This window comes from Adiantum capillus-veneris, chromosome 26 (assembly GCF_014529385.1).
Source record: "Adiantum capillus-veneris isolate H3 chromosome 26, ASM1452938v2, whole genome shotgun sequence".
In the NCBI taxonomy this organism is placed as follows: Eukaryota; Viridiplantae; Streptophyta; class Polypodiopsida; order Polypodiales; family Pteridaceae; genus Adiantum; species Adiantum capillus-veneris.
In genome coordinates, this window is record NC_140956.1 from 42,168,921 (window position 1) to 42,181,733 (window position 12,813).

General features: G+C 43.5%; 1 protein-coding gene across 3 annotated transcripts in view; it reads right to left on the minus strand.

The window, feature by feature from the left end:
* Positions 1-12,520, minus strand: part of LOC147423337 (uncharacterized) — a 35,909-nt gene extending 23,389 nt beyond the window's left edge. For 2 of the 3 annotated variants that reach the window (XM_086502166.1, XM_086502168.1), the window contains exons 1-4: positions 12,364-12,520; positions 10,999-11,800; positions 10,643-10,778; positions 10,322-10,529 (exon numbers count right to left, since the gene is read on the minus strand). In XM_086502166.1, the coding sequence (XP_086358292.1) occupies positions 10,322-10,529; positions 10,643-10,778; positions 10,999-11,800; positions 12,364-12,468 (1,251 nt within the window). In that variant the 5' untranslated portion in view covers positions 12,469-12,520. The other variant, XM_086502167.1, reaches the window with a different exon arrangement.
* Between the last annotated feature and the right edge of the window lie 293 nt (positions 12,521-12,813).

The window sequence follows — 12,813 nt, forward strand, 5'->3', positions numbered from 1 at the left end:
GGGGGTAAGAAGGATGATCCGGATGTTCACATCTAAGCTTTTGAGCAGTATGCAGAGCTAAAGAATATTGATGAGGATGACTAGGGTGATTACTTTTCGCAAACCTTGAAGGAGACAACGAGAAAGTGGTACTACCATTACCCCGCTTGTCAGCTTAGATCCTATAACAAACTACTTAAAGCCTTCAAACTAGAGTATTCCAACAACAGAGGTGATGAAGATATTCTTTGTGAACTGGATAAGATCAAGCAGAGGAATCTGTCAATCCGAAGCTATGTGGAGAAAATCAAGGAGCTGACAAGGCAGTTGCAGGAACCGCCATCCACTGCGTGCATGGTTCCTGAATGGCTTTCGAAGCAAGAAGCTTAGATAGCAGGAGGTACCAACACCAACGAAGAAATTCAATGATCTGGTGCAGCGGACACTGAAGCTGGAACAACAGGCCAAGAAGGAAAAGAGCCATAAAAAGAGAAGATCCAGTAGCAGTAGTTCTTCTGCTGAGAACTCTGATTCCAACGAAGTGTCCAGTAGTTCTAAAAGTAGCTCTAATGAGCGGTCCAAGGATAAGTCAAAAAAGGGGTCCTGGACTAAGAAGATTGAAGAGATGGTTAGGCAGATTGCTGAGATTAGCCATACCAAACAACCAGTTAGAAAAATGGAGACTTGGTGTTCAAAATGCAAATCCAAGGACCATGTTTCCAAGGAGTGCCCACAGTGTACTTACTATAAGGCCTTTGGCCATTCATGGAATAATTGTGGTATCAGGATTCATTGTTTCAAGAAGTGCAAAGACCTGTCAGTAGTAGCATATACTGAACCAGTAAGAGTAGAACCCGCCAAAGCCTCTTAGGAGGAGAAACCAAGTACCAGTGGTACTAGTCCAGGGCGCGGCAAATACCAAGCGAGTACTGGCCGAGACCGAGGGCGTGGTAGCTTCCAAAGCCGGAGTTTGAATTGCTATACTTATGGAAAGTATGGGCATTTCGCGGCTCAATGTCCAGACTCCAGACACACCTGCACTTGCTGCTACTGAGGCAAAGGCACCAGAGTCAGTTCCAGTACGGACAGTAACACGGAGAAAAGGAGTGGTAATTGAAGAAATTCCAAGATGCTCCAAAAAAGCCAGTCACTACTGAAAGCAGCAAATGGGCTCAACAGAGAGAGGTAAGGAAGGCCAAGGGTAAAGAGAAGGTGGTAGATGAATGGCAAGAGCAGAGAGAACTAGCGACGAAAATCACGGAGGATTTAGCCAAGAAGCTACCAGAGCAGCCAGAAAGTTATGAAGCCCGAGTCATTCAGAAGATACCAACCCAATATACTGAGAAAGATCAGTCAAAGCCTGGCATACCTGAGACCATGCTGGCTGCGATACAAGGAATGATTGGAGAATTGGGAGTTGATAGAAGAACTGGAAGCATTGCAAGGGAGGAATGGCATTGTGAAGATACGACCAGTTCTTCGACCTCCGACAACCAATCTGATCAGGAGAAGGAAGAAATCCATGTTAAGATCTGTGATAGAATTCAGAAGCTTACTGTGGAGTTGGAAGATATCAGAAGAACCTTGCCTGAAGTGGCGCAATTCATCAGACAGCGAAGGAAAGCTGAAGAGGAGGCCAGAACAGTTGATATGACGACTGTCCGAGATGATGAAGTACCGCTCATTCAGGTGGATTACAAGGTTCAAAAGCAATGGGAACCACTTTCAAGTGTTATCTTGAATGGAGGAGCAGGAGTCAATATAATGGGAGTACATCTCCAGCAGAGGATAGGCATCACAAATCTAAAGCCAACACCATTTAAAGTGAGAATGGCATATCATAGAGTAGTACAAGCTACTAACATGATTGAAAATATGTAAATAAGAGTAGGCAAGGAAAAATTTAAAGCCAGCTTCCTAGTTCTTGATGTGCAAGGGGCATATGGGATGCTGCTAGGGTGCCCATGGTTGAGAACAGCACATGCTATTCACGACTATGCAAATCAAACCCTAACCATACAAGGGACCAGCGGCAGAATTCAGATCCAGACGAACAATACTAGGAGCTGGAGAAAAGAGCTGAGGCCTAAGGAATTATGTCAGAAGTACAAGGCAAAGAAGATCGAATGAATGTTAGCAGCTCTGAACATATTTCCTCTAGCAGAAATTGACTTGAATGCGGTTTTACTGAATAAAGAGCAGGTCGACAAGCAGAAAAAGCAATTCCCAGATCAGTTTACTGAAATCAATACAGGAGAAAGATCAGTTCAGTTAACTGGGAGGCTGGAGGAATCAGCTGAAACAGGCATGGCAGAGGAGCCAGTGCATTCTGGAGAGCACACAGTGAATCAGAATGCTGATTCAGAACTTAACGGGCCATCTTGGGATTATGTTGAGGAATCGACCAAGAGAAAAGGAGGTGGGCCTAATTGGTTGCTTCCAGACGACCAAGAAGTTGAAGAATAGAACCTAGGCTCTTACGATAGTCCTAGGATGATCAAGGTTAATAAGCATCTAGATCCTACAATGAAGGAAAAGGCACGCAGGATGTTCCAGAACTACAAAGACGTATTTGCATGGGAACACACAGACCTGAAAGGGGTGGATCCCGAAGTATGCCAACACAGGATACCGTTGAAGCCAGATGCTCATCCAATAAGACTGTAAGAAGGTCAAGGAGGAGATTGACAATCTTCTCAAGGCTGGGTTCATCACAGAAGTGGCCAGTAGCGATTGGTTGTTTTCCATAGTAGCAGTTCCCAAGAAGAATGGGAAATTGAGAGTCTGTGTTGACTATAGGAAACTCAATGCCCAAACTATCAAAGATCCATTTCCATTGCCTTTTACTGACATGTTGCTTGATGAGATTGCAAGATACGAAATGTATAGTTTTATGGACGGTTACAATGGCTACAACCAGTTACAGATTGCTCCTGAGGATAAAGCGAAGACCACTTTCATCACAGAGTGGGGAGCTTTCATGTATCTGGTGATGCCTTTCGGGCTGTGCAATGCAACAGCTACTTTTCAGCGGTGTATGATGGAAATGTTCAATGAGTTCCTTCATCGGTTCCTCGCCATTTTCATGGATAATTTTATTGTATACTTAGATGAGGAACAGCACTTACTACTCCTAGAAATGATTTTCAAACGCTGTCAGGAAAAGCGGAATTATCTGAATCCATTTAAATCCGTTTTCCTAGTCTGGAAGGGACAGCTACTGGGACATGTAGTATCCCGTAATGGAATAGAAATGGCCAACGATAAAATCCACTGTGTTCAACAAGCCAAAGCACCCAGAAATGCATCTAAGTTAAGCTTTTTCTTGGGTTATATTAATTTCTATAGAAGGTTTGTGCATAAGTTTGCCTCTCAAGCAGTACCATTATATGAGCTCACAAAGAAGACCAGTAAGTTCAATTGGACAACTGAGTGTGAGGAAAGCTTTCACAACCTGAAAAAGGTCATTTCAGTAAACCAGTCCTCATGCAACCAAACTGGGATGTTATTTTCCATGTACATGTGGACGCTTCGGGACTGGCAATGGGGGCGATATTGGCGCAGCCAGATGGAAGGACTGATTATCCTGTTTATTTTGTCATTCGCAGATACAATCAGGCTGAACAAGGTTATACGACCACTGAACGAGAAGCCCTAGGAATGGTTTTCAGTGTTACAAAGTTCAGGCATTACCTGCTAGGCAAACTATTTCATTTCTATGTGGATCATCAGGCTCTTTTGTTCTTGATTAATAAAGTCATTATTCAAGGCAGGCTTATACGGTGGATGATGTTTCTCATGGAGTTTGAATTTCGAATTTTTCATAAGCCTGGCAAGAATCACTGTGGAGCTGATTTTCTATCCAGAAGTACAGAGGGTTATTCAGAAACATCCTTGAGGGACGAACCAGTGGATGCTGAATTATTCCGCTGGAAGCAGGAGAATCAGTTGACCCTGAATGGTATGATGTTTATCAGTTTCTTTCTCAAGGTGCTTTTCCAGATGACTGGAAGCAGAACCAGAAGAAGGCTTTGGTCATCAAGAGCTTGAAGTTTACTATCATCGGGGGTTCACTTTATCGATTAGGTGTTGATGGTCTTCTTCGACGTTGTGTGCCTATGGAAGGGAGAATGCAAGTCATCTCAGAGGCACATAATGACGAATCTGGTGGACATTTTTCCAATGAGGTTACTTATAAGAAGATTCTGCAAGTTGGTTTATGGTGGCAAACATTGATAGCTGATGTTAAAAGTTTTTGCAAAACTTGTGACATATGCCAAAGAATGGGTAGGCCTACAGTTGCAGACATGACTCCTTTAATGCCAGTACAACCACTGGGTGTTTTCATGAAATGGGGCTTAGATTTTATGGGACCTTTTAAGAAGGTTATCCCCAGAAAGAACAAGTACATAGTGATGGCTACTTGCTATGTCATTAAGTGGGTTGAAGCTAAGGCTCTTCCTGACAACACAACCAAGTCAATTGCAAGGTTTCTATTTGAGAATATTGTCTGTCGCTATGGATGTCCTGTGGAGATTGTGTCGGACCAAGGGACACATTTTATCAATGACACCATGGAGATTCTACTGGATATGCTTTCAGTCAAGCATCGGAAATCTACCCCTTATTATCCCAGATACAATGGACAGGCTAAAAGTAGTAACAAGACAATTAAAACTATTCTCACTAAGGTTGTGAAGAAGAAGCCAGACCAGTGGGATTTGAAGCTCCAGACTGCTTTAAGGGCGTATAGGACAGCTTACAAGGTCACTACAAGGTTGACACCATTCAGAACGGTGTATGGCACTGAAGCTGTTGTTCCTATGGAGTTTGTTATCCCAAGTCTGAGAATGGCTATGAAATATGGGTTAGACTTCAACCACAATCTGAAAAAGCGCCTGGATGAGCTTATGCAATTAGATGAACTCAAGCAACGGGCTATGCTTGAACAAGAGATTGTTCAGTAACGAAGGAAGCACTGGCATGATCGCAGAATTAAGGTCCGAGAATTTCAGAAGGGGGAGCTAGTGCTCCTCTATCAGTCTAGATTGGGTCCTAAGAAGCCACACCTGAAGATTGCCTGGACAGGACTATTTGAAGTAGACTGGGTTTTCTCCAATGGCACGGTAAGATTGAAAAATTTATCTAAATTACTGCTGCCAAGGGTGTATAATGGCACGAAGATCAAGCTCTACTATTCCGAAGTTAGAGAGCCTGGCCAGGAACAAGGTACTAGGGAGCTGGGAACTGAAGATCAAGAGATACCTGAATCAGATATTTTTGGGCTTTTTCATGTGCAGCCAGTTCCAGTTTTAGAACCGGTGCCAGTAGGACCAAGCCAGACTGGTACCAGGACCAGTACCAGTGTGATCACGCCAGACTGGGGCCCAACCGAGTATCAGTGGGAACACAGTTTTCGATTTTTAAGCGTCCAACGGTCAGATGGCACTCCAGTAATGATCATTTCAAGGATGGATAAAAGTCTTGTCCAATGCATGTCTGCCACGACAACAACGACGCACAAAAGTCTAGGAACGGCAAGTGGTGGAGCTTTTATGACGCGAACGCGTATAACAGTAAGGAGAGTCGGCATTTTTCCTCACAAATCTCCTGCGCAACGATTCCCTCCTGTTGTCCATTTGCCATCGCCAAGCTCTGAGGTATCTTCGCTACAGCCGCAGACTTCGTCTTCTGAGGAGACAGTGGACTGTCGTCTTGCTTTGCCAGCAACACCTGGGTACGGCTTTGAAGCATCAAGTAAGTCTTCCTCTTCCTCACATGTTTCATCATCTTCACAGTGTATGGGTAGGAGGAAACGTTCAGAACAGATGCAGGAATCTCTCAATGAAACCCAAGCTATTGTCACTGCTGCAAAGGCAAGCCTTACCCTCATCCCTCACAGCAAGATTCAGCGTTACGTGTTCACTGACCAAGCTATGGCTTTGCTATAACTGTGGGATTTACGGGTGGTTCTGCAAGCCACAAGAATTGCTTTTGACACAGCCATCATCAAGCAAGTTCTTGACTCTTTCAATGCTGAAGATGGCAGTGCTATGGTATATGACAAAAAGGTGTCTGCCACACCAGACAACATAGCTTTTGCATTTCGTATGCCAAATGAGCCCAAACCGTCTGTGGCAACTCCACAGCAGATCAACACAGTCTTGAAGGAGGATGATGCTGCCAAGCGAAAAAGAAAAGCCAATGGTCAAGGGATTCTAGTGGCCGGACTGGAAGCTTCCGCTGCTTATAGGTTTGTAGCTGAAGCTGTCAGTCTTAAGAATAATCCAACATATGTGTCAGAGAAGGTTTTCACTATGCTGCTAGCAAAGACATTGGATTCAAAGGTTTCTATCAACCTTTGTCAGATCTTGTCACATAATGTGTTTCAACAAACTGCCAAGTTGAAATCCCAGAGTGTATTTAAAGCTTGGTATGTTTGGCAATTTTTATATTCGGCAACAGCTCCAGAAGCTCATGACCAGGTAAGAATGGCTTGGAGTGAGAAGCCATTTCCACTATCAAAAAATATTGATTTTTCTTCGACCGAAGAAGCCACGAACAGTCAGACCACTCCGACTGGTCTGAAAAGGAAGGCTACCCAAGATGAATCTGGCAACTCAAAGAAACCGAGGACGACATTGACGAAGAGTAGTGCTTTCCTGAAGCAGATGGAGAGTCAAGTCAAGACAGTGACTACTAAAAAAACTCTAGTTAGCCAGACTGACAAACAATCTGCTCAAACCACTGAAGTCAACCAGTCAGTAGGACAAATTACAGTCACTACTGGTACTGGCAAAGTTCAAGCAAAAGCAACTACCTCTGAAAAGTCAGCAGAACAGTTGGATAAGGGCAAAGGTCAGCACCTCCAACCCTACTGGGTGGCGTCTCTATCCCAAACAATGAAGAAGCTCTACACCTGATGAAGAAGGACAGGTTGCAGCAGCTGCAGATCCATCCACTTAAAGGACGTCTCTTTCTACAAAAATCTCATTATACTGCCTTACCCTATATGGCTCCTGTTACAGTGTATGAGCCCACTGATTCTGACCCAGCAACAATCAATGATGGATGTTCAATCCTCATCCAGTCCTCATGGAACACTATTGTCAATTGTATGGGACAGATGCTGGACGCTGCAGGGTCAAAAGATGAATTGAATAAGGTTAAAGCTGAATTGAAGGGAGCTGAAGACCAGATTGAGAAGCTGAAGGAAGCACGAGACAACCAGAATCTACGCCACAAGCTACTTGAAGCTCATTCAGAGAGATCCATTAAGCTATTGGAAAGTAAGCTAACTAGGGCCGAGTCTGCTATGCTGATTATGAAGGAAGAAAAGGATGAAGCATAGAGAGCTTCAGATCAGTTTGAGACAATGCTGAGAATGAAGAGAGTTGACTTCAACTCCTTGCTGCTTCGTCATGAAGCTCTGAAGACTACCCTCACAAAAAGATATTTATAATAATTTGACTGAGATTTTAAATCCATCAGGCAATGTTGTCTTTGATCTGGAGAACTTGAAGTCTCTTATGAAGACCATGCAGAGTGACTTGCAGGACAAAGTTGCTGAATATAATAATGCTCTAGCAAATCAAGCCATTCTAGATTATATTGAACAGTAGAATTTCCTTGAAGAAGCGGAAGAAGATAAGGAAGAAGCTGATAAGGAGGAGAATGACCAAGACGAAGAGCATACTAATGATGATGATGATGATGCCTCTCCACCATCGCCACCTCCAGGACCTGGTACTGGTGACACAGGGCCAACTGGAGGCAATCAATCACAGTCAGAGCATCCAGACCAGTATGAAAGACAGAAGTCAGGCAATCAACAGCCAGAAGAACAACGACCCAATAACACTGGGAATCCGCCAGCAAACCAGTCCCAGCACAGTAGGGAGGATAAAGGGAAAAGTAAAGTTATGGCTGAGGGACCAACAACTGATAAGCAGAATTCATTACAGCTTATCACACTACACAGGAGATTGAGACATCAGAGCAGGCTCCCATAACCCGACAATATCTGGAGGAGGATGATCTTCTATCTGATCTGGAACGCTTTCAGCAACTGTATGTCGGAGCCAGGGAAATGGTGGAGCACTGGAAATCAGTTGCTTTTCATGATCAAGAGACCTACCATTTACCTGCGCATCTCAGCACAGTCCAGCTGCTGAAAAGGGTACCTGAATGGATAATCATTGCTGAAGAGAGAGTGACCAATCCACACTGGCAACGACAGTCTACTACAAATTATCGATCTTTGGCTATAGAATTAGAACTTCTGCTGGGATACAAGCCAACATACAAATGTATGAAGGATGTGAGGAATCAGTTGAAAGAGGTTTTGGTGCAGATGCAAATTGCTAGAGAAGTTTTGGATCATAGGGTGCGGGCCATTCTTGAAGATCGGACCACCACCAGTAAAGGACCTAAGACTAGAATGTCAGTCGGAGAACAGGCAACTGCTCTCCGGAAACTGTTTCAACTGGTGAGAGTAACCAGAAAAATGATGCAGCAAGAGAACCAAGCTGTTCTCAACTTCTTAGAATTTGTGCCTGATTCCCCAGTTCTCTTGTATGCTTTACAAGCAAGAGAGACAAAATTGCTAAGATTTTTTCCAACACTTTACCCTCAACATCCAGAACCAGTCGATCGCCTTACATATTTCAAGATTATTGATGAGCTCCAAGATTGGTATGAGCGCTCGACTGTGGAATAAAAAACTTGGCAAACACTGTTCAATGGCGCTCTCCAACTCAATGATATTCAAGAGCTGAAACAGGAGGTGCAGAGGATCAGACTGTGTATGGGTCACTAGAAGATTCAAATCAGAGACCTCACCAAGATCACCAATCAATTGCTGCATCTTACTGTTGAGTCCTCTAAACTGCCTGAAAAGAATATTGCAGCTAAGCCAGGCCTAGCACCACAGTATAGAGAGATGGCGGAAATTCTTTTTGAAGCTCGGATCAAAACCAATCAACCTCTCCTAGAAGGATGGATCCATACAGCTTCGCATTGTCACAAACTGGCCAGAACTAGAATCACCAAAGGCAGACGCACGCTCTATGATCCTGACACCAAAACCTATCATTCTCTTACGCCTTATGAAGTGGAGATGACCACGGAAAGACGGGATCAACTTAAGCAGGAGGCCATTTACACACTCACTCAGAAGGAGAATGCTGGCACTGGGACTTCTCGGACGCCAACCAAGCCAAAGGGTAAACGGAAGCTGGTTCAGTGGAAGGATACTGGGTAGTTCCATCTCAGAATTCAGTCGAAGGCTTTTCCTTCTCAACTGGAAGGTTGATATCAGTTTGTGTAGATGATGAGAGCTCTACACTGGCTCTTCCAGCTGGCTCTCTACCATTGGTCAAGTCCGGTCTCCAGAATCAGAATCAGACGGTGGATATTTTGCTCTTCAAACAAGAATCAGACGGGGGAATTTTTCTTTTCAAAAATTTTGGAATCTTGACAAAATTCAAGAAAGGAGGGAAGGATGTAGACGGCTAAGACAGTTTCACTAGGTGGGAACCGGCTCCTGTGAGACAAGCACTGAATCAGTCAGTAATTACTACGGTAATTACCATGGTAAACCCAAGGCATATAAATAGGGCCAATTACATTGTAATCGGGTTGGCATTTGTTGGTAATTGTACTCGGGTTAGCAATCATTGGCAGTTGTTGTCGACTGTACTCTGTTCATCCTTTTGTTCATAAGCCACATATCTTCATTGTAATCCTTCATCTGTAGTTCCAATTACAACAGTGCAGTATATTCCAATTATACTTACTCTGTACTCAGTTACTCTGAATCTGAATCTGAATATCATTCTCAATACTTAGTCTGGTTCTTATTCCAGTAGATGTATTCCAGTTCAATTTCTGTTCCTTTGTCCAGTCTACTGTCTGAACTAACACATCACCAATAGCTAAAAGCTTCTAACACTGGAATAAGCTATCTCAAGAGATCGGCTCTAATTCCAGCCTTTAGAACCGAATGCCAGCATTACGAGTTCATTGTTATGATGTTTGGTCTGACGGGAGGTCCGGGTACGTTTACTCGTATGATAATGCATACCTTCATTGACTCGGTCAATAAGTGCATGTTTATTTTTCAAAATGACATTCTCATTTTCTCTACTTCTTGGGAGCGTTGTAGAAGGTTCTTTCTTTGTTTTCTACTTCAAATATTAAACAGAAAAATGGTCTCAGAATGTAGAAAAACTGGATTCTAAGCCTTGCATATCCAAAAAAGGCATGTCCGAATGCATGAGACAGTAGTACGAAACAACATGGGTTATGAATCTTAAGACATTTGAATACATGATGAACCCACCTGAGAATAGAGCATTGACAGAACTGAGAACTCTGATAATTGCTTTGACTTGCCAAGGTCCTTCTCAATGGTTGCAAAAATTTGCCTTGCAAAATCCCAAACATCAACACCATGCTTGACTTTGACACCTTCAGGTACACCCGATACATAGTTTCCCAAAGCGTTTTCGGCGAGCTTAGGCTCCGAGAAGGGTCTACAATCCACTATACTGCAAACAAACTCGGACCCAAAACACCATCAGTTTCAGAGATTGCACAAACCACAATTGAGATGTAAAAGTACCACTTGTGCCCTTAACACATATGTCAAGGTTGTACTTACATTGTGAGGCAAAACTCATTGTGACCTTTCTCTTTCAGCTCCTCCAATGCAGCCACTGTCTTCAGTACGGCTGCCGACAGTGCAGCCGCACATGACACATTCTCTTTCTTGCAGACATCAAAAAATGTTGCTGTTCCTGAGTTTTCCAGACCAGTAGAGAAAGAGAAGTCAAAAAAATTAAAATGACTAATTTTTATCAAATAAAAGTTTGAGAATACTGATTACATTAGTATTCACAAGACAGAACGACCTGCATTAATTCGGCCAGCCTCTATAACTAACAGCACTTGTAGAGCTACAATGGCAATCCTAAATAAAAGCTACACGATGAAAGAATGAAAAGAGAGCTTATTCACCTTGCTTCCCAAAAGAGGCACTCAAAAAACTGGTCCGAAATGCAGCTTCCCCTGTACCAGAACTAAACGAAGGTTGAAATGGTAGCAGAGAATACTTCTTTGAGTTAATGGCATACCCTAAAGCATCGAACCCTTTCTGTAAAAACCACTTTGAGGCTTTGCTTTTGGGAATAAGGTCCTCAAATGGGGAAGGCAAGCCTTCTTCCCTCTTCATGCTCCACGATTGATGCAGCTTTCCCTCTACTGCCATATCCAATCTGGCTAAGAACTCTTGTACAACAATGTTCACTGACTTTTGATCGAGTGTTGCACCATGCGCTTTCAGCAGAATTGCAGTTTGTTGCCTGCTTGAATTGTGATAAACAAGAACAGAGAAAACACGCAGCGGTGGAGAAGTCTTGCCTTCTGAATTAAGAAAGTTGACATTAAGTTCTTCCGTAACAAGCTTATGCAAGGCAAGGCTTCCATGTTTGTCGAGGTGGTCTTCATCAAACATGAAAATGCCATCTTTGCAAGCTTCGTCGACGTATGGCCAAGGCCTGTTTTCGACATATTCTCGAGCTGCTGGGCATGTGGCCGGAGCCTGAAAGCATGCCTTCCCTTTTGAGTTCTCAACAATCAGCGCACGCAAGCTGGGATGGCTCTCCAAAAGCTCCTGTGCAGTAGCAGAGACATGATGTGTGCCGATTGTTGTATTAAATAGAGCACCAAAAACACAAATTCCAGATCCTCCAGCAGTGCCCTTCAACCAGTTCTCTTCAGATCCAGTGAGTACTCGAGTCAAATCTGCCATATCCACACTCTGGCAAAACAGGAAAATGGGCAAATTTTCAAGTCCCAAGGTGTGTGCAATGAAAGCTTCCCCGCATACACAAACAAGCAACAACCATTAGCGCCACACAGATTGTGGACTAGCTATAACCATATCAAGCACAACCAGACTACAAAGTGGTAAAGAGTCGATTGAATTTTCTGACTTGGGGCTCCATGCACTGCAAATTGAGCTACTTAGGACAATGCACATTGCTAAAAAGAACGAAGGTCCAGCTAGCTAAACTGAAAAAACCGTCTCCTGCAATTTCCACATCAATTCCAAAGACTCAAGAAATCATAAGCGCTGTTATACGAGGTTTTTGTCAGCAATTTCAAGGCAAAAGCATAATTGCAGCTGAGACTTTCAGAAACAAAGAAGCTCGAGTTAAGCGCAACCACAAACAGATGCTTTTGCTATACATTGCAGTACGAAGGAAAGAGCGCATATTTCCCTCATTTCTTCAATGTTACACATGTTTTACAGGGTGGAGGTCCAAGAAAAGAGAGCTTCTGCGTCTGAATATGGAGCTTGTAAGTTCTTAAACCACGTACCGTCAGACAATGAGCAGGAGCACAGTCAACAGCTGAAATGCATGAGTTCACAAAGGCTCCGCAAGGTGGCAAATTGGCAATATTGAATAGAATGTGTGGGTTCATGCACTGGCAACTCCTTTAAAGATATTAATGAATACGACGTGATCGATAAGAACTCCTCGTCAACGTAACATTAAATGTAAGGGCTAGGCTCTCCCTCACCGCAAGGAGAATTAAATGAAGGTCCGGTCATGGAATCGACGGCCTCAGGGCCGTAGATCTGGAATGTGGGTACCTAGATTACTTTTGTAGGACAAAAGTAATGTAAGGTACCCGAGTTTTGAAAGTAATATAGGGTACCCACTTTGGCGGGTGTGGATTTTGAACCCGTGACCTCACCCATGAGAGGCGCACACCCTAACCACTACGCCATGCGTGCGTTGTGAAACGTGGGGGCTCTAATTTACT